Source organism: Tachypleus tridentatus, chromosome 13, assembly GCF_004210375.1.
Source record: "Tachypleus tridentatus isolate NWPU-2018 chromosome 13, ASM421037v1, whole genome shotgun sequence".
NCBI lineage: Eukaryota > Metazoa > Arthropoda > Merostomata > Xiphosura > Limulidae > Tachypleus > Tachypleus tridentatus.
The window spans coordinates 22,636,429-22,663,281 of NC_134837.1; the positions used below are offsets into that span (position 1 = coordinate 22,636,429).

At 35.3% G+C, this 26,853-nt stretch overlaps 1 protein-coding gene across 2 annotated transcripts in view; it reads left to right on the plus strand.

Annotated features, from left to right (window-relative positions):
- Positions 1-326: 326 nt before the first annotated feature.
- The window catches only part of LOC143239944 (basigin-like), a 77,269-nt gene continuing 50,742 nt past the window's right edge, over positions 327-26,853 (plus strand). Inside the window, exons 1-3 of one of the 2 annotated variants that reach the window (XM_076481617.1) lie at positions 327-840; positions 5,301-5,579; positions 21,867-21,990. In XM_076481617.1, coding sequence (XP_076337732.1) covers positions 792-840; positions 5,301-5,579; positions 21,867-21,990 — 452 coding nt within the window. In that variant the 5' untranslated portion in view covers positions 327-791. The remainder of the gene's footprint in view (positions 841-5,300; positions 5,580-21,866; positions 21,991-26,853) is intronic. The other variant, XM_076481618.1, reaches the window with a different exon arrangement.

The window sequence follows — 26,853 nt, forward strand, 5'->3', positions numbered from 1 at the left end:
TGTGGTGATTGCATCCTTAGCAAAACTGGACACGGTTTTAATTTTTTTTCTTCTGTTATATTTTCTTTTGGACTCTAATATCTCAGAAGTATTATACGTTTATAAAACAATTCTGCCGCTTCATTAACATTATTTGAAGAGGTAAACTACTGCCAATCAATTTCTCCCATCAGGTGATACTTAAAGTCAAAATTAACTTTTTTTTTCAAATCATAAGTATACTCTAAACAATTAGCTGGACTTAATCTGGTAAACAAAGTTAAAATACGTAACGTTTAATGCAGTTTATTTCGCAACTTCGCATTTCAATCACATGCAGGAGCAAATTTTGTTTAGTTTTTGTTACGATCGTGAAATGTTGCAAGTTCAACTGTAAAAAGCTTCCAATTTTTAAAATTAATTTCAAAGCTAAACATCGTCAGCTGTTATTATTACGAAATAACAGAGACTCTAAAGTTCTTTGAAGACAAAAGTATCACAAAAATTTGTTGGCAAAGAAGTTTATTTTAGGTTAACCAACAAGCAGAAGTCGTCTTCAAAGAAAGCAGTAGAACTTAAGTTATTTATAGCAGCGTGTAGGTCGGTCCTTGTAGTTCGACTAAGCTTCAAGAACGAATTAAGAGCATGTTCACATCTACGGGATATTCAGAGGTCTCAGTTAATTAGGTTTGAGTGATTTAAAAGTTCTATTTTATTTATTTAAAGAGCATATTTAACTCTAAGCTCATCAACTTTGTAATTCGGTAACATAACGATTTCTAGACGTCAAGTATAGCTTCGATAATTTCTCAATGTGTAAGATGTGGATATACGGCACACTTCTACTTTGGGTTTCACAATGTAGGTATCCCTATTTTAGCAGTAAGCAGTTTTTATACTTTTGTTTTCAGTATCTAACTTGGATGTTTTAAACCCTTGAATTATTTGATAACGAAGCCGATCAATTTGAAACGAAATATCTTATTTAAGCTATTTTTAGAAATTAAGCAAAACACTAATAGTTCTCGTGGTTATGTAGTAAACGATACTTAAATATATCTGAATTATGCAGTGAAACAATTCATTATTTAGAGCATAAAGCAAATAAGTAATGTAATCGTCATATTTCTAATTTGGCTAAAGAAGTTAAACTAACATTATTGTTGTTGTTGTTTTCAATTAAGTACAAAGCTACACAATGGGCTATCTGTGCTTTGCCTACCACAGGTATCGAAACCCGGATTTTATCGTTGTACGTCTGCAGACATACCGTTGAGCCATTGGGGGGGGCAACATTATTGTAACAAGACCTTCTATACAGTATTCGAAACCACTTTTTTGTAGTTTTTAATTTTATAACAAATGTGCATTGCAAAAAGTTTGTTTTTGAATTTCGCGCAAAGCTACAGGAAGGCTATATGCGTTACCGTCCCTAATTTAACAGTTTAAGACTAGAGGGAAGGCAGCTAGTCATCACCACCCATCGTCAGCTCTTGGGCTACTCTTTTACCAACGAATAGTGGAATTGTTCGTCACATTATAACGCCTCCACGGCTAAAAAGGCGAGCATGTTTGGGGCGATGGGGATTCAAACCCGCGTCCCTTAGACTACGATTCAAACGCCTTAATCACCTGGCCATGCTGAGCCCATAAAACCTTTGAAATGTTCAAATTGGCGGGAAAGTAATTGGAAATTGAAGCTTCACTGAAGTTTCAGATTATTCATATAACTTAAAAATTATTTCGGGATTTTGCAAGTGTTACCAAAACATTCTAAAACATTTAGTTAGGATATAGCAAGAAATTAGACTTAAATCTTAAGGCCCAGGATCTTAGTGTAAGATTCATGAAACCGTGAAAGTTTGTCTTTAGATTAAAAATTATGTATAGATATAATAATATTAGATCAGTATTGTCATATATTTCCAAACTAATATTTTAAATAAAACGTTAGAATCATTCTTCGGGTTACAAATAGTTTTAGAGAATCCTATAGTTAGTTAATGATGGAAGTGATAACTCGTTGTTGAAATGTTTTAAGATATTTCGTAGATGAGAAACTTTGAATTATAGTGGCATAACGAATTAAATTTGTTAATAATATATTAGATATTTTTTGTTTATTTTTAAATATTATACTTGTGATTTGTGTTTGGTAATTGTATAATGCTACCATCTAATATAAACTTGTTAATATATAATGTATAATTTAAGGACCAAGAAATGCATTTGTATTTGGTAAACACGGTTAATCACTAAAATGTAAATAAATTATGAAGAGCAGTACTGTTTCCAAGTTAACATTTAGGTTTACTCTTATCATAAAGTTGAAAGGGTAAGAGTCGAAAATCCATGACCTATTTGGTACAGCACTTTTCAACCTTCACATAGCTTGTTTGTGACCTTATTCTACTTCTTACATTCCTAGTTCACTTTTACATCTCTTGATTTTTTTATGAATGTATAAATGCTGTTTGCTATGTTGGCACTTACATGTATATTATATGAACTTTCTACCATATCCATTATGTTACGTATTATAACTCATACCGGACGGGCTTCCGATTTATTATGTTACACGTTAGGTTTTCAAATAGCAGGAAATTTTAATTTTAATTTAGAAGTTAATTAAATGTTTGTATTATCAAATGTATTTTTGTAAACAAGATTGTTACATATAATTTTCTTGATACGTAATCTGAGGGTCGCGGGTTCGCATCCCCATCGCGCCACACATGCCCGCCCTTCCAGCCGTGGGGGCGTTATAATGTGACGATCAATCCTACTATTCGTTGGTAAAAGAGTAGCCCAAGAGTTGACGGTGGGTGGTGATGACTAGCTGCCTTCCCTCTAGTCTTACACTGCTAAATTAGGGACGGCTAACACAGATAGCCCTCGAGTAGCTTTGTGCGAAATTCAAAAACAAATTATCAATACTTATATATTTTAATATGCAAAGAACAATACATTTTATGATAACGGTTATTATAAATCGTTATTACAAATGATGGTTGTGACGCAGTGGTATGCCTGCGAATTTACACCGATAGAATCCGGGTTTCGATACTGTCGTTCGCAAAGCACAGATAATTAGGGGTTTAGCTTTGTGCTTAAACAACAAACAAACAAAAATGATTATTTATATACAACTTTTTTATAAACTTACAAACAATGTTGAGACTTCTATCTGGTTTGGAACTGAATCTTATATTGACGGTTTACGATGAGCTAATTAATTCTTTGTTGATACGGGCCGGCATGGGGATATGATTAGGGCGCTCGACTCGCAATCTGCGGGTCGCGGATTCGGAATTTCCGTCGCACTAATCGTGTTCAAGCGTTCAGCCGTGGGGGCGTTGTAATGAGACGGTCAATCCCACTTTTTGTTGATAAAAGAGTAGCCCAAGAATTGGTGGTGGGTGATGATGATTAACTGCCTTCACACTTGTCTCACACTGCTAAATTGAGGACGGCTAGTGCAGATAGCCCTCCTGTAGCTTAGCTTGAAAATCCAAAACAAACTGTTGATACACAAGTACACTTCACTTCACGGGAATGCCAGGTAGTTCTATTCTTGGTTGGCCTCACGCGGTTTACAAGCTCATTTTTTTACCGAAGAATACATCTGTTGTCCTCGTGGTTTTATTATCGTCCGAAGGTAGTTCACTGAAGTTGAACGGTTTGTTTGTTTTGAATTTCGCACAAAGCTACTCGAGGGCTATCTGTGCTAGCCGTCTCTAATTTAGCAATGTAAGACTAGAGGGAAGGCAGCTAGTGATCAACACCCACCGCCAACTCTTGGGCTACTCTTTTACCAACGAATAGTGGGATTGATCGTCACATTATAACGTCCCCACGGCTGAAAGGACAAGCATGTTTGGCGCGACGGGGATGCAAACCCGTGACCCTTAGGTTACGAGTCGCACACCTTAACACGCTTGGCCATGCCGGTCCTTTGTTTTTTGAATTTCGCACAAAGCTACACGAGGGCTATCTGCGCTAGCCGTCCCTAATTTAACAATGTAAAACTAGAGTGAGGGCAGTTAGTCATTACCACCCGCTGCCAACTCTTGGGCTACTCTTTTATCAACGAATAATGGGATTGACCGTAACATTATAACCTCCCACGGCTGAAAGGGCGAAGATGTTTAGTGTGACGGAGATTCGCCCCTGACCCGCAGATTGCGAGTCGACCCCCCTAATCATATCTCCATGCCGGGCCGTATCAACAAAGAATTAATTAGCTCATCGTGAATCGTCAATATGAAATTCAGTTCCTTAACCAACTGGTAATGCCTGAATGGTTTGTAATGTTCGAAATCTACAAACTTTCCTGGTCAAATATCTGTAGCTTTCCGATTAATAAGCGTTTATCACAACTACATTTTCTAGTTTAGCAAACCAACAATTTAAACCCGTCTTTCCGCGTTGCGTTGGTTATCTTTCAAAAGCTTGAGAGGAGATTTTCCAGAAATTTCAGCTAAGGCAACAATACTGGTATTTACATACACACATTGTACATTGTTGATTGCTACGCTCGAGAATCTTCTACAAATTCAGAGAGCAATACAAATTTAACAATATAAGTTACATGCATTTCTAAATATATAATATTGTCAGTAGCGGATTAACGGGTGTGTTTGTGTGTTTTTCTTATAGCAAAGCCACGTCGGGCTATCTGCTGAGCCCACCGAGAGGAATCGAACCCCTTATTTTGCGCTGTAAATCCGAAGACATACCGCTGTACTAGCGGGGGGCCGGATTAACGGGCGAGCAGATGAAACTGCTGCACAGGGTCTCCCAAAGCAAATGGGGACCCCAACAATTAAAGTTAGAATAATATATATATAAAAGTGTTCTTAAACAGGAAATGAGTTTTTATTTTTATATTTTGAAATGGTAATGCTATTTGTAATTTTATTATAGTTATGAGTAGATTTTTTTTCGAGGAAGATTTATGATTCTAAACCAGGATTAACATTTTAAAATGTACATTTTCAAAATATGGAATTTAATTATAAACATACACATATCTGTAGACCAAAGTGTATATTTAACTTCGAAGCAACACTTGTTTTGAAGAACAAAAGTAATACCCATAAGGGATGTTAGATTCTTATGACAATGTCTCGTTTTCTTGTTATTGTTTTTACAGCGCAAAGCTGCGCAATGAGCTATCTGTCCACCATAAGGATCTAACTTCAAATTTAATGTAACAATTACTAAATAGTGACCTCATTAACTTTTAGTTATGTTATTGAGATAGTTCATAAAAATTACTTGTTTAACTGTTTATATTATATCAGTGATTATTTTTATAGTTGTTCAACCTTTTGAAGTTCAATACTCAGGAGAAGATGCTGTAGAAGAGGGTTCTTCATTTTCTATTGGATGTGTTATTTCAAAATATGACAGTGCGCGATGGACAAAAAATAGGATTGGGATCTCTTCAGATGATGATTACGTATTTAGTGAAGAATCAGATGATGATAACAACGTCCATTTAACTCTTAAGGTGGAATCTGCCAAGTCTGATCATTCGGGCGATTACAGATGCAGTAGGTTTAGTGCTACAGCTCACCACGTTGAAGTCTCGTCAGGTAGGCAGCCTTCACATTGAATGCTTTCCTTTATAAGAAATTTAGGGAATGTTGAGATAATAATCCAATTTTATGTGACTTGGACATTTTGTAAATATATATCAGGCTCATAAAAAATCTTTATAATGGGTAAAGCGTAAAACATTTCCTCAAGACAGTATTATTGACGGTTTAGCTTGTACCCTGGGATCTTTCCAGTTTATGCAACGTTTACTTTTGTTTAATTTGTTTTTGTTGCGGCTTGTTTTTGAGTTATAAGAAACTGTATGTGTGTGTTTTTCCTTTTAGCAAAGCCACATCGGGCTTTTTGCTATGTCCACCGAGGAGGACCGAACTATAATTAACTTATGTATATACATTTATAATAGAATAGTTCTAAGTTTATTAATAAAAATGATCGGAAAAAGGGAATATTTTAACGTTGATGTTGATTCCAGATATACGTATAGTTTATGTTCGAGGTGAAAGATTTCTTTCTGTTAAATACTTATAAAAAACTTAGGATATATTTGACTTGGGAATCAAAGTTTTTTTTTTAAATTTACAACATTCAAGAGTATATAACCAAATAGGGAAAATAGTGAGAGTTTATTGATATATATACACTGCTAGCCAAAATTTTAAGGCCAATGATCATAAAGAAAAATATGCTTTTTGCGTTGTCAGACTCAACCACTTATTTGATTAGAGCTTCGAAGGATGAAAATACCAAAAGGAAAATAAAATTAAAAAACTTTTTTAGCATTTAATAGCGAAAATGTGAACACTATGAAATTAGTCTAAATACCAGTTGGTCAAAAGTTTAAGTCCATACCAAAATGAAGTCCTAAACAGGGTAGGAAATGCCAAACAAGAGGTCTCAGTAGTGAGTTGCACGGCCGTCATTGTAAATAATTTCAAACATTCGCTTTGGCATGGTCTATATAAGCGTTTGCAGAAGGCTGGCTGGAATGTTATTCCAAGTGGTGAAGATGGCTTCACGGAGATCATGCAATGTTTGGAATTGACGTCCATTTCTATAGACTTCCCTTGCCATCCACCCCAAAACATTTTCAATAGGGTTCAGTTCGGGCAAATACTCTGGAGTGTTCAAAAGGATCACGTTATTCGCCATGAAAAAGTCCTTTGTCCTGCGAGCATTGTGTATTGCAGCGTTGTCCTGCTGAAAGATCCAGTCGTTTCCACACAAGCGAGGGCCTTCAGTCAATAAGGATGTTCTCTCCAATATTCCAATGTAGCCAGCTGCTGTTTGATGCCCCTGTATAACCTGAAGCTCCATTGTTCCATGGAAGGAGAAAGCACCCCAGATCATGATGGAATCTCTTTCACTGTGTCGTATAACGTTGGAAGCCATCTGGGCCATCTATGTTAAAATTTTTCTCATCAAAGAACAAAACCTTCTTCCACTTTTCTACGTCTTATGTTTGGTGCTTCATAGCAAAGTTTAACCAAGTTTCGTGGTGTGGAAGAAGGAGTGTTTTTTGAATATGGTTACGGTTTTTAAAGCCATTTCTCGTAGATGCCTTCTTATTGTTCTTGAGTTGCATTCTGCGTCCGTAAGGGTCTTAATCTGGTTCGACGATCGGCTGGTGTCTTGCCGGACAACCTGTCGAATCCTCCTGCTCAACGCCAACGAAATTTTCTTTGGCCGACCACTTGAGATTTTTGTTCCATATCCTTCAGGGTCTTTTAAGAAATTTGCAACCGTCTCATCAGTGATGGCACGTTGAGAGAGACCTTGCTTTTGCAGCTCGACAATTCTGCCACGTTCAAACTCTGTCAACGTTTGAACCTTTGCCATGTTTTTACCTAATGTAACACAGGAGATGTCAGTGGGAGATGTTGACAATGCTAATGCTTGAACACAAATGACTAAATTTTGTATGGTCTTAAACTTTTGACCAGCTAGTATTTAAGCTAATTTCATAGTGTTAACATTTTCCCTATTAAATGTTAAAAAAGTGTTTTATTTTACCTTTTCTTATTTTCATCTTTTGAAGCTCTACTTAAATAAGTGGTTGAGTATAACAACGCAAAATGCATATTTTTCTTCGTGTTTATTGGCCTTAAGATTTTGGCCAGAAGTGTATATGTTGGTGAAACTAGCATAAATCTAAAAGGAGACTTAATGAGCAAGTAAAAGAAATATCATGTGTAAATGAAGATGTGAAAAAAACTGATCAGAAAATGAATTATGTAAACACAAGAATATTGGGCATAGAAAAGAAAGGAAACAGAAGAAAATCTAATAAAGCATCTGTATAAATGTAATAAGAGCTGTCTGTTGTATATTTATGTAATTATTTTGCGTGAGTAGATGAGCCTTCGCCAAAATTGGTGTGGAGGCTAATTAGGTCTATGTGGGGTACATACCAATTTTCAGCTTTGAATTTTGTGTTTTGCGATGTTTATGGACGTTTTTGCGTTGTTTTATTTTTGAAACCATTACCTGACATTTTCCGAATGGATATTCACCAAATTTTGTATGGAGGTTCATTGTGTTCTTGCAGATATACATACAAATTTTCAGTTCTGCATTCTGGGTTTTGTGTTTTTTATCATTACTCCACTCCCATATTGATGGCTTGTCATCAGATTTAGCATAAGGGTTTGTTGGATCCAAATTTACGATTTCACATTTTATATTTTTCAGTCTTTATGAGCGTTTTTGGGTTTGTTACAATTACATATAAGGGAAGCAACTTTTCATGTTCTAATTTAACCTTTCATTAACCATAAATTTACATAACATTCGTTCAGGGGACGGTTACTCCAGATAGTTGTTAAATAAAAATACACTAACTTAACGTAAGTATTAAAAATTATGTCCCCATATATTTTCATTGGACGTCCTGCATCAGAGGACTTGTGTTTAAACAACTTAAAAGCCAAGATACAATGTATTTTCTTTTCTGTTTCACTAAGTGACGAAATTTCAACTGAATAAGTGGAACGTCCTAGTATAGAATTTATTTCAGCTACTCGAGATAAGCTGAAGTTACTCAAGAGGTTAAAGTCTAAAAACATATGTATGAAACATCTCTAATGTAAGAATATGTTTTACATCAATACTTACTTTCAAATTATTTGATGAATATAAGTTAGACACAGTACTTCGTTATATTTTATCACATACACACAAAAAGAACTATGGTGCTATACACTGAAACTCAGTACAGTTTTAAGTCGCATGAAGATAAACTAGATAAAGTTTTAGACATGGGCGGCTCATAAATCTTTTGTTTGGGTAGGCTGGCTATTCTGACATATATATAATATTTTTAAGTTGTCGGGAACAATGATCTGTAAGGGGCATGTCATTAGAGGAGGTGATTTCTTTGTCCATGAAAGATGTTCAAGAGAGGTTATTCTTTGGTCGGTTAGATATGAACTCTTTCTCTTCACCATTTTGGGGAGAGTAAGTCTTCCCAAACCACTTTTATGTGTTGTTCCAGGTTTTTAGACAAAAAAAAAGATTACTTAAAATATTCTGAGGGAGATTAGTAGGAAAGTTTTATGTCAACAATAGAATTATACCAGAAGAATCAGCAGGATATATATCCTTTCCATCATTGGCGTGAATTCCTGGATACAGTCACACTGCAACAGTGACTTGAATAACTGAATTACAATAGTTACGAGAAATGTATCTGTTTACTTTTTACTTTTAACATATAACAAAAAAACCGACAGTGGCATTGGACAGATACGGTTTTATTATAACGGTAATTTGAACTTGGTTCGCAAAGATCAACTGCAGGTCAACATTTTTAACAGCTTGGAATTAAACGACCACTCTCAGCCATGTACAGTTCACGACTTGGAATTATGTAACCACTCTCAGTTATGCACAATTAATGACTTCGAATTATGCGACCGCTCTCAGCCATGTACAATTAACGACTTGGAATGATGTGACCACTCTCAACTACGTACATTTAACGACCTGATAAATCTTATAATAAACCAAGTTTATTATGAAATTGCATATCAAATACAGCAAAATTCAATTAATAAATATAACTTGAGAACACAGTGGAGGATAGGTCAGTTTGTACACTGAAAGTCAACACAGTGTAGGATAAGTCAGTTTGTACACTGAAAGTCAACCAACAAAAGTAACTTGAAATCAATCATTAGGGTAGATGAATTATATACATTAATGTATCGAAAGCCAGTCAACAAAAATAACTTGAACGGTTGTGTGGTTAGATCAGTTAGATACATTTGTACCTCAAAAGAAATTCAGCAAAAACAAGAAAATACTTTAAAGCATTAATTGGGGTAGGTCAATGAAATACATTACCAGATCAAAATGCAATCATTTCAAATAACTTGTAAACTTCACGTGATTAAGTCAGCTGTGCATCAGATGTCAACTACAGCAATAACTTGAAATACGTAGTTGGTGGTTGTTTGACGTTTATTGGCGCAAAGCAACTAGGCTATCTATGTCAAACAATCAATGAAAACCGTAAAAGTAAAAATTGTTATAAAATTTAAAAATAAATCGAGATAAAACAAAAAAATGTTCGAAATTCAGATACAAGATTTGAATATAACTAAAAAGGCAAATGGCTCGTACAAAGTTAAAAAAAAAAATAATTTGGACAATGTCATCATCGCCAATGTCCAGCTTCAGGGTTAAACCCATAGAAAAGATATGTCTAAAATGATGCCGTTTTTCACGGTCGTAATGACGACACAACGGTAATACGTGAGTTACCGTGACTCGAGTGTCACAAAGGACACACATTAGTGGATCAGTCCCAGATAAAAGAAAATATGAGTTATAAAAATGTGATCAATGCGTAGCTTAGCTTGGACAGTATCCTTCTTCTGACCCTTACGGAAATAAGACGGTCATGGAACAACAAATGGTTTGATCTGTGAAAGCTTGTTACGATGGTACTCACTTCACTCAAGCCCAAGAGTTGATGGCGGGTGGTGATGGCTATCATTCTTTTTGGCAGTGCAATCTCTACACCATTTTACATTTACAAAATCTTTTCTATTAGTTGTTGTTTTGTGATATTTTTCCCTCTGGGTGAAAGTTTATATATTCTACGAATGTATGTAATATTTGTTTTTTGAATTTCGCGCAAAGCTACACGAGGGCTATATGTGTCAGCCGCTCTACTGCTTGATCATTGACGTATAACCAATTGTTTTTCTGATGCGAAATTTTAGGTTTCTTTTGTTTTCCTGAAGATGACCTAGGAAGGTCGAAACGTTGTTCTCTGCTTATTAATAAAAGTGTTAATACCTACGAGGGCTGTTCAAAAAATACGTGGACTGACGTCATAAAACAAAATGTACTTTATTTAGAAGTTACAGGTCTGGGACCCCTTCAAAGTACTCTCCTCCCCAACGCACACACTTATCCCAACGGTGTTTCCACTTGTTGAAACAGTCCTGGTACGCTTCTTTTGTAATGTCCTCCAGCTCCTTCGTCGCATTTGCCTTAATCTCAGGAATCGTCTCAAATCTTCTTCCTTTCAAGGGTCTTTTGAGTTTGGGGAACAAAAAAAAATCGCAAGGAGCAAAGTCAGGTGAGTAGGGAGGTGGGGAAGAACAGTGATCGAGTGTTTGGCCAAAAACTCACGAGTTCTGAGGCACAAATTTCGCAGCAACGCGGTGCATCTTCAATTTTCGGTCAAAATCTCGTAACAAGATCCAACTGATATCCCACACTCTTCAGCAAGCTCCCTGACAATCAGACGTCGATTGCTTGCACCAAGGTGTTGATTTTGTCGACGTGTGAGTCGTTAGTTGACGTGGAAGGACGTCCAGGACGCTCATCATCTTCAATGGACTGTCGACCATCCTTAAAACGTTCATGCCACTTGAAACATGCCGTACGCTTCATAGCAACATCACCGTAAGCCGTGTTAAGCATAGCAAAAGTTTCAGTTGCAGATTTTCCAAGTTTAACACAAAATTTCACAGCAAGCCGTTGCTCCTTCAGGTCATTCATTCTGAAATCCGCCAAACGAAAAAATCGCACTTCACTTAAAACCGCGTAGCTAATACACAAATGAAGATATCTGCAATCGGGAAATGGCGTCGTAATTAGCTGATCTGTACAAACCTAGCGACACCAAGCGGAATCCCCTGGAATCAACTGGAGCCGCGCAATTCAAACAGTCCGCGTATTTTTTGAACAGACCTCGTATACCACCGTCCTGAGATACAGAAGTGTGTTTTGAGATATGTAGTTTAGTTTAAGTGGCCATTTGAGACAGATGTTTCTGTATGGAAATCGGAAAGAGTTTTTAAACCTTTCTTGTTTTTTGTTTCTATTGTAAACCATTATTAGATTTTGTTGTTTATGGCTCTAAAGAGTTAGTAAGCTTAAGAATTAGTCTTAACGTTTATATCTGTTGTAAGTCTTGTGGTATTGAGAACTGTTGAAAAACGATTTTTGAAAATATTGGTAACTTTTGGTGCAGTGGACATTAGAACAATGAACTCTTTGTAACCGTTCAATTTAGCGTGAATTGGAACTTTGAGTTTACAACTCTGAGCTGAAGATCGACACTGCGTTTAAAGTGATTACATCGAATTGGAAACACAGTTCTTACGTGGATCTACCAAGAAATAGTTTTTATTTGTATTGTACCCTTTTATAAATTATTGTTTATATATTTTTAAATATATATATATGGCCCGGCATGGCCGAGCGCGTAAGGCGTGCGACTCGTAATCCGAGGGTCGCGTGTTCGCGACCGCGTCGCGCTAAACATGCTCGCCCTCCCAGCCGTGGGGGTGTATAATGTGACGGTCAATCCCACTATTCGTTGGTAAAAGAGTAGCCCAAGAGTTGGCGGTGGGTGGTGATGACTAGCTGTCTTCCCTCTAGTCTTACACTGCTAAATTAGGGACGGCTAGCACAGATAGCCCTCGAGTAGCTTTGTGCGAAATTCCAAAACAAACAAACAAAAAAAAAATATTTTATATATTATATATATTTATAATATATATTGTATTTACGTTTTTTAATGTTAATATATATATATAAAGCTACAAAATTGCAAAGTTGTATTTTCTTTGTTTTTATGTATTATACAATGGTACGTCTGCGGAAATACGACATAGAAACTGTGTTTCGATACCTGGGACGGGTATAGCACAAATATGTCATTATTTAGCTTCCTGCTTAATAACCGACAAACGAAATATACAGTATAGAAATACAGGATCGTAACAACTGGAAACTAGTCCTGAATATGGCGTAGGACGATAGGTAGAGTTGGTTGTTAGCAACAGAGAAATTCTTTAGAATTTGTATAATTGTCCAATATATATTATTTACGTTTTGTATAATTTATACTCCTGGTCTAGATCTGTTTTATTGTGTGAATACTCAAACTTGGTGTTAATTTGGAAACAAGTTATTGCTTATTTTGGTTTAAAATTTTGTGAATATATTTAAATCATAAGAAGTTAGTTTGAAATGGCTGAAATTTTCACAGTTCAAGAGTTTTTTGAACCAGGATTGAGGAAAGGTCAGTTGAAAGAGCTTAACTTGATAGTATCCATTAAAGCAAACAACAACAACAACAATTTTTGGAATGAGGCCTACCTAGTTTAAGTAAATACAAGAGAAAAGACTATTGATGATGAGAAAGTTGATATTATTTATAATAGATAGTGGTCAGGACAGAAGCTGAAAATACTAACTCTGAATCTTCATAATTTTGAAAATGTGCAAAACCAAAATTTGACTTTAGAACAGATTGTAGAAATAAAGTAATTGGAACTTGATCAAAAACGAGGAAATGAAAGTCGCAAATTTAAAGCAGAAGAGCACAGATTTGAACAACAACTAATATTTAAGAGAGAAAAGACAGAAAGAGAAATAAGACTAAAAGAGATCGAGGAGCAATGTCAAAGAAGTCGTTTTAGATATGGGGATCAAGCTGGAAGATATGGGAAAATCGTTCTACATCTGGGGATAAGGCTAGAAGATATGGGAAAATGGTAGACACTGTTAGTAACTACCTTCCTTCTTTCAATAAGAATGATGTTCATAGTTTGTTTTTGGTTTTTGAGAAATCATGTATACTTATGGAGGTTCCTAGAAATAACTCTATATTATTGCAATCACAACTAACAGAGAAAGCTCTGCTAGAGATTTTTCAGCTTTAAGTCTTGGAGAGTTTGAAAATGATGATGTTGTCAAAAAGAAAATTTTAGAAACATATAAACAAATCTTAAAGAAATACAGGCATAATTATAGAGAAAGTACTAAGTTATCTACTGAGTCATATGTTGAATTTGCTAAACGCAAATAAGTGGAATTAGGAGAAAAAGGGTTAGATCTAAATGCGTGGACAAAGACTGGAAAATGTAGACAACTGAGTTTGATTGAAGAAGTATCATTTAATGTCAAAGTGCATATTAGATATAAAGAAGTACAGACTTCGTCAGTAGCTGCAAAATTGTTGGCTGAGTTGGTTTTGATTCACAATTCAGTTTGGTTGAAAAATTGGACCTTCAAAATTGTAAAAATTCTGGTTTTATTGTTAATGATAGTCATTCTGTTGTTTGAGCCCTTTTACTCATTACTTTGTTTAGAGATACTGTAGCAGCTCAAACTTTTATTTAAATGAAACTCAATTCCACAAGACCTATTGGCTCTCGAGGGGAAAGTGTTTTGACCAGGGCATCTGTAGTTATTAGATTTCTGTACCTCTGTATAGTATCCACTTAGAGAGTAATTACGTTACTGGTCCTGTAATAGTTGGACTTGGCGCTGAATTGTTGATCGAAGAAGTGTCATTATTTTTAGGAAATGATGTTACAAATAACCAGGTTCCTGTCACGCCGATTGTGTAGGGTGTTCCTGTTGAAGACGGAAGACCTTAACAAGGATTCTCCAGAAATGCTTCCATCTTGTTTTGTTAATAGGTCACAAACTATGGATTTTCAGGAGTCTGAAAAGATTCTGACTGTAGTGACAGTTATGATTTGAGCACAGGAACCTTAACATTCCTCCTGCTAATGAGAATTGGCAAGTTAGAAATCGAATTGTTGTACCTGAAGTTTGTACACATGAAATTATGTCTTCAGCACATGGACATCATGGAGTTAAAAAAATAGCTAAGTTAATATTCATTCAACATTTTCATTGGTCTTGACTAGGATAAGATGTAACTGAATTTTGTAAACCTTTTCAAATAATTGGAAAACATAATAATAAAGTTTGTAAAACACCTTTGAGACGTATTCCTTCTCTCAAAAACTCTTCTTTAGAGTCATTATGGATATTGTAGGCCCCTTTTCTAGGATAAAAAAAGGAAGTAGATTTTTGTTGATAATCTTGGATTCGGCAATTAGGTATTCCGAAGGTATTCCTATCAAAGAAATTTCTGCGACAACTATTTATGAGGGATTGATTAATTTTTTCTCGCATATTGTTTTACGTAGTGATCAAGGTGTAATTTTATGTCATAGGTTTTCAATGAAATCAGGAAAAAATTAGGCTTTAAGACACTTAGATCTCAGTCAGGAATCACTTAAACATTATATTCGAATTTTGAATATTATGCTCAGAACTTTTTGTTTGAAACACAAAAACAATTGGGACTTAGGGATATCTTTAATTTTGTTTGCTATAAGGGAAGTTCCTACGGAGTCAGTTGGAATCTCTAGTTTTGAAATGGTCCTTTTGTCACAGTGTGAGAGAACCTTTCTTGTTGCTCAAAAACAACTGGTTGGAAAATTATAATTATAAGCAAATTTCAAGAGCTGTCTGCCCTGAACTAAAAGATTAGTTTATATATGAAAAGTATATTGAAGTTTCATTCAGTGACTAGTTGTTTAGTCGAAATTCTGAATCTCAAGCAAAGACTAAGCAGTAAAAAAAAAAAAGAGATGTATGGGAGTGTTAAGCCAACACCTAATGGAAATGGTTATCAAGCAATGGAGAAGAAGGAAACAGTTCAACTTTTCATAGGAGAAGAAAAACAGACAAAAAAGGATTTAGAGGACAGTCGACCGGTGTATCAGCAGGGAGGTCTCTATGCCAATGCCAAGTAACGCATGAGCTTTCCAGTGCTTGATTCAAAGATCTTAAACTAAACTGGTGTATAGGGCACTTATTGTAAAAACAACAGGGTGAGTAAAGAAGAAGATAGTTCCTTAAAAGGCCAGAAAGGTCAAATATAAGTGACAACATACAATAGTTGAGTAAACCTTCTGTTAGAGAAAAGAAAAACAATAAGAAAAACTGTACAGATGCCATAACATATCCAGATGAAGTTTTTCGACTTAAATATAATGGATTAGAAAATGGAGAATCAGATGAACTAGAAAGGAAACTTAAAGACTTAAAAATATTTTGTATAAATTGTATACCAACTGCACATTGAGAGAAAGTACACATAAATCTGAAAAATATTGTTGTGAAGACAAGAAGAACAAATTATGGAATCAACAGTTTAGATGGTGGTTCACAGCAGATTGTGTTTCTGTCCTTCAAGCTGCTTATGCTGGAAAGAACAAAACAGCAGAAAAGTTAAGTTAACTATCATCTATAAGAGGAATAAAGGAACAACTCAGCGAATTTTGTAATGGAGTTTGTTTCTCAAACGATTCAATATAGAAATAAAGCATACTGTTGAAAAAGAAAATGTATTGGCGGATGCTTTATTCAGAGTGTAAGTTAAAATATATTGTAAATAGTATTATTTTGTATTTTGAGTAAGGTCTCTCTCTGGAAAAATAAACAAAAATATGTAATAAGAATTTGTTGAAACTTTCTGTAAATTATTTGAAGAGAGAAAAGATGCTGCGATGCTGTCTTTTTGTAATATTTTTGCCAAAACTTCCTCGAGAGGCGTACAGGGTTATCGTCTGATCACTGACGTATAACCGATAGTTTTTCGCAAACGCGCTCTCTGTAATGAATTTTTTGGTTTCTGTGTAAAATGTTTCAAGTTCCAATTAAGGAAAGAGAGGGAAGTGTTCTTGAGAACTTTGGTTTAGTTTAGTTTGATGGGCATTTCTGTATTCAAACTCGAAAGAGTTTTTGAACCTAGATATAAATCGTATATTTTGGTTATAAGCTATTATTAGCTTTTTTGTTTACAACTCTAAAGAGCTAGTAAGTTTAAGATTTAGTCTTAACTTTTGTAACTTCTGTAAGCCTTGTTTGTGCTTTTTAGAACCGTTGAAAACTGTTTGCAAATATCGATAAGTTTTGGTGTAATTTACATTTGAACATTGAACTCTTTGTTACCGTCCAATCTATCGTCGGAAATTTGAATTTACAACCTGAAGTTAAATTTTGACATACTGCTTTTGAAGTGATTACATTGAACTGGAGAGACGATTTCTACATGGATCTATCAAGAAAAAGTTTTATTTGTATATTACGCTTTTGTAAAGTATTGTTTCTAAGTTATTTTGTGATGTCTCTTTTTTTATTATTTTATAACAGAAATCTATAAAACTATAAAATTGTAGAGTTACCATTTTCTTGTTTTTTACGTATTATGCAGTACGGTAATACGGGATCATAACAGTACCTAATAATAGACAAAGGACTTAAAATTGTATATATATATACATATATACATAATGTTTCATCAAGGTCATAGCATGATTACATTTACAATATCATGTACTTAATAATGGATAAATTTTAAAAGTGTATCTGTAGTAATAAATAACACTTCAGTGACCACCATAACTCTAAGATAAAACAACACAGACAGGTAAAATTTTGCACCAATATTAAGTATACCCTGATGGTTTGCATCTGGGTATTGTTACTTATTTTGTCCATGTGCGCGCGGATGCTCCGAGCATCTTTTTAGTAAGACAAGGTAGTGAAAAACAACATAGTATAAAAATGGTAGGCTCGGCATGGCCAAGTGTGTTAAGGCGTTCGACTCGTAATCTGAGGGTTGCGGGATCGAATCCCGGTCGCACCAAAGTGCTCGCTCTTTCAGCCATGAGAGCGTTATGATATTACGGTCAATCCCACTATTCGTTGGTAAAAGAGTAGCCTAAGAGGTGGCGGTGGATGATGATGATGACTATCTGCCTTCCCTCTAGTCTCACACTGCTAAACTGGGGACGGCTAGCTCAGATTGCCCTCGTGTAGTTTAATTAAAAAGCGTTTAGCAGTGTGCTTAAGTCAACATTACTTCTATTTAAATGAACACTATAAAAGAATCATAACAAAAAGGTAAGTACAAACAACGCCATATCTCTTTTCTGATTCTACAGAACTGTACATTAATTTTTGCATAGTAACATTATGCAACTGTGAATGGACGTCTGTTGCAGTGTGGAGATTTCCCAGAAAACTGATTTCTATATGTGATATCTCTATACAAATTTACTACACATCTTGTCTTTCAGTCACGGAAGTTTTCTTAATTTATATATTCAAATATATTGTTACAGATACTACTGAATATCGTATTACACCATTAGAAGGGCTTACATATAACATGTTTCACGTAATAAGCAGAATTTTTCTAGAATACGTATATTTTTCTTTTTATCACAATGTACTTGTGCAAATGCTTCTGGGCTTAAATCGTCAATGTGTAACGAGATATGAATTATGTGTATTGAAAAAAAAGTTAAATATTTCGATAACAATTTCATTTTGAATCTTAGTAAACGAAAATACCTTGTCATATTAGCAATATCCTTTTTGACTTAACTGTTTATGTTGCTGTAAAGAAGCTTCGGGCAAAACGGTCATTATTGGAATTTCTAATTATTTGATAAGATATTAAGTTGTTAAGTGAAAGAACAGCAATACGGTGCCGTGAAAGGAAAATTATTATATATATTTATATCGATTATGTAAACCTTATTATCATTCAAGTTTCTGTGAGGATTTAGTTTTGAAATTTTTCTGGATTTTAAAATATGTAATTCACTCTTTATTAAACAGGAAGAAGCTCACATATTGAATTACATATTTTAAAATCCCGAAATTTAGTTTTGAAATTTCAGGATTATTTTAAAATATGTAATTCATTCTTTATTAAACAGGAAGAAGCTCACAGATTGAATTACATATTTTAAAATCCCGAAATTTAGTTTTGAAATTTCAGGATTATTTTAAAATATGTAATTCATTCTTTATTAAACAGGAAGAAGCAAAGACATTGAATTGAAGGCTCATAAGGATCCTAATATACTGTTTATTCTAAGCATAAGAAAAACAAACCTGTAATTACAATCTTAAAACAGTGTTACGTATTATAATTTATCTCAGCTGAATTTCCAATTTATTATGCTATGCATTATGACTGTAAACAGTTGGAAGTTGCAATGTGAATTTGGAAGTTAATCATATGTCGATATGTATCAAATATATGATATTTGCTAACAAGACTAATACACAGTTTCTTTTCTTAACACAAATCAATCATGCTGTTATAGAACTGTTGCTTATATGATACTTCGTAAAATTTTCATCCCGCTTTATGTAGATTGCAAAAGGAGTTACGATGTTTTCATACCGCCTCCGTTTTCTGTCACGGAGAACTTTATTTTTCTCCATTCTCAAGGTGCAGATAAGACGTCATGAATTCGTCACTCGCGGATCTAATGCAATAGTGCCATCTATATAAATATAGTAGTACTGTCTAATGTATGTCCATATAAATACTTCTAATTGTGTGGATGGATCTTCACCAAAATTGGTATGGAGGTTTATTAGGTCCATGGGAAAATATACATAAATTTTCAATTTTGCATTTTATGATTTTTATGAGTGTTTTAGCGGATTTTTCTATCACTACCCCGCCCCTCTTGATGGATCTTCATCAAATTTGGCATTTAGTTTCTTAAGGAGATACGTATAAATTTACTCTTTTACATTTTGTGTTTTGCTGTTTTTATGGGCGTTTTGTGATTTTTAGAAATTATTGGTGCATTAAAATATACGCTAACAATAATACAATTTATAATAATAGTCATTTCAAGTGTATGTTGCAAATAATTGTTTATATACAAAAGTTTTACAAACTAACAAACAATATTGAGTCTTGTATCTAGTTTGGAATCGAATATTTATCGACGGTTCACGATGAGTGAATGAATTTCGATTTGATATTGATACAAATTGCTTAATACCTAGCTAGCTACCTGCTTCACTGAGCACAAATAAGTTTTTTATCAACACAAATATCTGATGTCCTCGTAAAAATACTAACGTTTGAAGTTAAATAACTGAAGTTTAACAGTTTATAATGTTCGAAATACATAAACGTTCCTGGTCAATGTATGTAACTTCTCGATTGATAAGCGTTAATCACAGTTATAACTTCCGAGGTTTATAGTATACTAATTATAGTAAACCAACAATATCAAACTGTCTCTTGGCGTGCCAGCTTATAAACTTTTAGAGTGAGGTTCTCGAATGTTCAGTCGGCAGCAATACTGACAGTCACTAACTAGTATGTTTTATACACACATAGTACATTGTGATTTTTATGCTCAAGAATCTCCTACAAATTTAGTGATTAGGCAAGAATGTTGCAATACACATTAAACAGTACAAGCTACATGCATTTCTAAGTATATATTTAACTAAAACAAACATCAATTTTAAAATAAATGTATAATAGCAAATCAGTTACAAGAGCAAACTGCAAAATCTGAGGGAGAGACAGTCTTGGTCAAAGTGACACAAATTATGTTATGAACAAAACTATAACTGAATTTATTAATTTCATAATGTTCTCAATCTTCGTTATTTTTTAGGTAAAATAGTGTAATTATTAATAATTTAGGCCCGGCATGGCCAAGCGCGTTAAGGCGTTCGACACGTAATCCGAGGGTCGCGGGTTCGAATCCCGGTCGCACCAAACATGCTTGCCCTTTCAGCCGTGGGGGCGCTATAATGTGACGGTCAATCCCAATATTCGTTGGTAAAAGAGTAATCCAAGAGTTGGCGGTGGGTGGTGATGATTAGCTGCCTTCCCTCTAGTCTTACACTGCAAAATTAGGGACGGCTAACGCAGATAGCCCTCGTGTAGCTTTGCGCGATATTCAAAACAAACAAATTAATAATTTATTAAAACATTTTACAAAGTACCTGTAAAATCTCAAAAACAATATTGTTAAAATTACCACATAATGCACAAAAAAACAAAACAAAAAGTGACTTATTTAAGCACACAATATTGAATAATGCACTATTGACTTATGTACCACGCATCCACTGTAATGCTAATATTTTTATGTTTATATTTCATTACTTGAGAAGTTCTCTAATTTGTTTCTGAATCTGAAGTAGCCCGGTGTGACAGCGGTAAGTTTACGGATTTACAACGTGGCTTTGCTCTAAAACGGCCCGGAATGACCAGGTGGTAAAGGAGCTTGACTCGTAATCTGGGTGTCGCAGGTTTGAATTCCTACTACACCAACCATGTTTGCCTTTTCAGCTGTGGGGCAATTTTATGTGACAGTCAATCCAACTAATCGTTGGTAAAAGAGTAGTCCAAGAGTTGGCGGTGGTTAGTGATGACTAGCTGCCTTCCTTATTGTCTTACACTACTAAACTAGGGATGACTAGCGCAGATAGCTTTTGTATAGCTTTGCGCGAAATTCAGAAAGAAACAAACCGATTAAAAGCACAGAATTGCCATTTTATTCTTTACGGACTTAGAACTTTCAGAAGTTTAATTCCCCGTTGTGGACAGAGGACAGGTGTGTGGCTTTCTGCAAAAACAACAGCTTCCAGACGAACAACTATATAACCCATAACTAAATAACAGAACATGTAACCCTCTCTGAACTAAAACACTCATTGAATACCTTTAACTTTTAATTATATACTTCACTATTTGTATTTATATCTGTTGTAATTTTGTTTGGATATTAGCTGAAGTCACTAGATCCTGGATGTCAAATTTAATGATCTTGCTTGAACTTGTCGTCATCCGCCTCTAGCAAGTATCGTTATTAAAACAATGAAAACATAGCTTAAAAATGCATTAATTGGGATTATAAGTGTTTGGATAAACCTTTAAAACACTAGAAAACAGAAGTAAAATAAATTAGCAAATAAATTATTTATACAAGCGACCCAAAGTTAAGGTATGCTATATAAACATTATTACAAATTTGACTTTACTTCCTGAGCTGTTGTTTAATAGACAAGGGGCCCAATTATCATAACAAAGTGTTTGGGTTAGTATTTTCATTTATTTATCTCTCTTATTCCCTTATGATGATAGATTTATAGTACTATTTTTATAGATGAAACTTGTTTTTTTAATAAACATCAGAACTGTTTTGATACAGATGATACAACAGAAGTGGAAGAGTCAACCGATGACAGATTCGGTCTACCAAGTGTTCTTCTAGAAATCAACGAAACCATTGTGTTAGAATGTAACATCGCATCCGAATCTTATCATGTCGATTGGTAAGCTTTTTTATCACCATTTAAATATTCTTATATTTAAAGTACGATTTTTTTTTAAATTTAAAATGTCATGCAGTTTTCAGAGGTTTGTTTTAAAATTTGCGAAAACTACACGGGGACTATCTGTGCTAGCCGTCCCTAATTTACCAGCGTACGACCAGAGGGAAGCCAGTTAGTCATCACCACCTACCGTCAACTCTTGGGCTACTCTTTTACCAACGAATAGTGGGATTGACCGTCACATTATAACGTCCCCACGGCTGAAAGAGCGAAGATGTTTGGTGGGATGGGGATTCGAACCCGCGTCCTTTAGCTTGGGAGTCGAGTGCCTTAACTACCTGGCCATGCCGGGAAGGTTTTAAAGGAAACCAGTTACATCAGTTAAGTGGCACAGCCTTTTACTTAATGTTACTGGACGCAAAGCCACACAATAGTTATCTGTACTTTGTCCATGGTGAGTATTGAAACCCGAAAGTTATATGCTCTTACTCAGACTTATCGCTAAACTATCAGGAGTCTTGTTGTACGGACTAATGATTTTACTAACAGAAAAACACGTTCTTATCAAGAGTGTTTACATATATGAAAACTAATATGAACATTAAAACATATTCGATGCACTACTTTCCTTACGGTAGTTATTGTGTATCATACGTCAGGTGCATGGAATTAATGAGTAAATTATAATATAAAATATTATTTGATGAAACTAATATAATTTGTAAATAGATATTAATATGAAACGTTTTCGATAATGATAAATAAATACACATAAAATTCGATTTTAATTACGAATTTCGAAGAGGTTAATTTTTATAAAACTAGGTTCATAAAAACTCCTCACCAGTGTTAGTATAGCAAGAGATGATGGATTTAATGTAAGCCGGAGACAATGTTTAAAAATTAATGTCTATAAATATAGACGCTACATATACTCTTCAAAAAAAGAAACGCAAAAAGCAAAATATGAGACAAATTGTTAACAAGGTTATTCTGGGTAGTTCTGTATGAAATGTGTGAAACTTTGCACATTTACTGCTGAACATCCAAAGTCTGCAAAGGCGAAGTCCACGCTCACTAGGTGAAGTTTAACGTCACTCAACGTCAATAACGAGTATGCCCCCCGTGAGCATCAATAACTGCTTGACATCTCATGCCCATGGAAGCGATGAAATGACGAATCACATCTTGTGGAATGGCTGTCCACTCAGCCTGCAAAGCTGCTGCAAGCTGAGGTAGAGTGTGCGGTTGAGGTTGTCGCCGTCGCAGACGTCGGTCCAACTCGTCCCAAAGATGTTCGATGGGGTTTAAATCTGGTGATCTGGAGGGCCAGGGAAGAACATTGATGTTGTGGTGTCTCAAGAAGATAGTGGTGAGTCGGGCTGTGTGAGGACGGGCGTTTTCATGTTGAAAAACGTCGTTGACGTTCACCATGATGGGTTGCACATGGGGCCTAAGAATCTCGTCGACGTATCGTTGAGCCGTAAAATTCCCTCGAATGTGCAAAAGGTTTGTTCTGGCATTGTAGGCATGGCAGTTCACATCATGATGCTGCCACCACCAAATCTGTCAACTTCCTGCACACAGTTTGCTGCAAAACGTTCACCTCGGCGACGGTAAACACGGGTCCTTCCATCCTGCCTACGAAGCATAAAAGGTGATTCATCGCTCAACCAAGCATGCCTCCATCGTCGATGAGGTTATACCTGATGTGCCCGAGTCCACTGCAGCCGTGCTTGACGATGTTGCTGGGTGAGGATGACGCCTCTGTCTGGATGTCAAGTTAGGATTCCTGCATCTCGTAGACGGTTGCGTACGGTCTCATCGGAAAATCGGAAATCCTACGCAGCCCTGGTTTGGTTGAGGCAGTAGACGTCGCAGTGGTGGTCCTATCCCGAAGGTGACGTAACCGGATGTAGCGATCTTGTGCGGGCGTGGTCACACGAGGTCTGCCAGATCGTGGACGGTCACGAGTTGATCCATGTTGTTGGTGACGATTCCATAGCCTTGTGATGGTGCCTGGGTGGACATTCACAGCTCTGGCAACATCTGATCGAGATTTGCCTGCTTCCAAGCGACCAATGGCGTTGATGCGTTGTGCTTCAGTCAGTCTTGGCGTAATTGTATTGCGTGTCGGTGGCTTAACACTGAGCTATGGAAACCGAAAACCCGTCACTTTTATAGGAATTTTGCACATGTTGCATTTGCAGAACATGCAGGTTTCTCAAACAAATTTATTGGACACGAATGCGTTTTGGCGAAAAATCCGATGTTTTCCTCCGTTTTCAAAGTGCACAACTTTTATTGTCATTTTGGTCTGACAATCAGTGCCTTAACACGTGTAACATCACATAATCTGAGCTTGTAACGTTATTACATATATTTCTCTTTAAAATAAAAAAATATCCCTTTTGCGTTTCTTGTTTTGAAGAGTATATTATAAATGTGTATATTAATTCATCTTATCAAGATGGTACACAGACGGACTGTTTGTTATGACTCCCAACACTTTCGGTTGTTTTATCAGGTGATTACTTTATCCCTCGAGATGTAAAGGTGCAGTCTGGAAATAGTTAGTTTTTAACAAAATGGGTATGAACGAAAACAAGACAAGAAGCTTCCTTATAGTGTCGTTTACAAATATAATTTCTTTGATGGACTATTCAAAGGTATGTCCTTACTGTTTCAAAATAACGGCGTTCAGAAAGGAATGCGTTTACAGAGGACTTTGGTTATTGATATGTGGTTATTGATTAAGGAGAAATGTTAGTGGATAGGCTAGTAAAATACGATAGGCAACAGACGCTGTTCTGCTTTGCCAAGAGTAGTCGGTGACAGGGGAATGTTCATACTTAGGCCATTTATTTGTAGATAGTTTTGGTCATTGAACATAAAGTTAATTTTGGTGGTAGTGAATTCTATAAGGGTTACTGGGATGTGTTTTAATGGGTTGGGGTCTTGGATATAAAGTTCTAAAGCTATCTTAGATGCTTTGGTTTGTTTTGAATTTCGCGCAAAGCTACATAAGGGCTATCTGTGTAAACTGTCCCTAATTTAGCAGTGTAAGACTAGAGGAAAGGCAGCTAGTTATCACCACACACCGTCAACCCTTGGGGTACTCTTTTACCAACGAATGGTGGGATTGACCGTCATATTATAACGCTTCCACGGCTGAAAGGGCGAGCAAGCGACGGAGATTCGAATCCACGATCCTCTGATTACGAGTCGAGTGCTTTAATGATCTGGCCATACAGAGGCTTCGGTAGTTGGGGCTTGCGCTCAGCAATGAGCAGTTTCAAACTCTCTTTAGAATACAAAAGTACAGTATGTTAATTCATATATTACTGCAATTGTTTTACTCAAGAGTTGAAAGGGAAATTGATTAGTTTTAAATTTCACGCATGTCTTCGTTTAATATATTTAGGAACTTTATTCTGGAAACAGTCAATTGAAATTAATAGATATTTTGTTTACTAATTTTGTCAACTGAAGCTATTACATTCGAGATTTAATTACGTAAAATATTTTAAAATTGGATTCCAGCAAAATATTTATATAAAATATGCTTTAAACAGCAAATATTAATCTTGAGTTAACTAAAACAAGGAAACTTCTTTCCTGTTTCATATTAGAATAAAAAACTTTTATTTGTAATCGTGCAATAAATAAGAGTACTTAAATACAATAGAAATTAGTATAATTTAGTATTTTTAAACTTGAATTTAGAAGAATGAATGGTGTTGTCGTCTACGTTACAAAGAATGTTATGAATGTCTGTTGGTGTTTGGGTAATAAAAGTTCATACCCTGGAGGGTCAGGTTCTCTGTGACCTCTTCCCCCTCCCCGTACTTATGTTCTTGACGGATTGGTATTTATAATTGTAGAACTGAATATTATTTTGATCCTTTTCAGGGCAATGTCCATGTATTGTGGTTCAGATATAGTGATTATTTTATTGTATCAGCAGAATGTCAAGTTTGTTGGTGGCATTTTTTAATTTTTATTGTTTAATACGTATATGTATATATATATTTATTTTTTATTATTATTATTATTTAATATATATATATTTTATTTATTTTTATATTTAAAATATAAGTTAACTGGGGAGAGATATTTAGGACTAGCTTCATCATGTATGAAGTACCTGTCTAGTTCACACAGTAATTCGTTTTTCATCCAATTCTTATTAAAGCACATAATTGTAATATGTAGGAGTCTATCTGGTATGGTTGGTATGCTCGAGTATTTGTGAATGAACTGAGATGATATTGTTCTTGGAACTCTGTATGCAGTTGTGAGGAGTGTGTTTTGGATTGTTTGTAGTTTGGTTTTAATTATTTTATTGCTTACAGTTACCCATGCTGGAGCTGCATAATCTATTACAGGTCTAATATATGTTTTATAGATTTTTAGTATGTTATCTGTAGATGCTCTGCTGTTTTTACCAGTTAGATTCCTAGCATAGTTAGTTTTTCACCAGACTTTATTTTTAATTTCGTTCACGTGATTGATCCAAGTTAGTTTTGAATCATAGGTCAGACCTAAAAATTTTGCCGATGGGGCAATCTGGAGTAGTGTGCCATTCATGTATAATTTTGGCTGTTGTTTTTTGTGTTTTGTCAATTTCGTAAAGACTACGAGTTGTGTTTTTGCTGTGTTTATTTTTATTCTATATTTTTGACAGTATTTACTTATTCTATTTAGTTGCGGTTGTATGTTTGTAGCTGCTATCGTGGGTGTTGCGGCACTTTTCCAGACTGCCACATCATCTGCGAACTGTGAAGAGAATCCATGATTCTGATCCCTCAGTGGCATATTGTTTACATACATGATGAAGAGTATAGGGCTAGCCACCCCTCC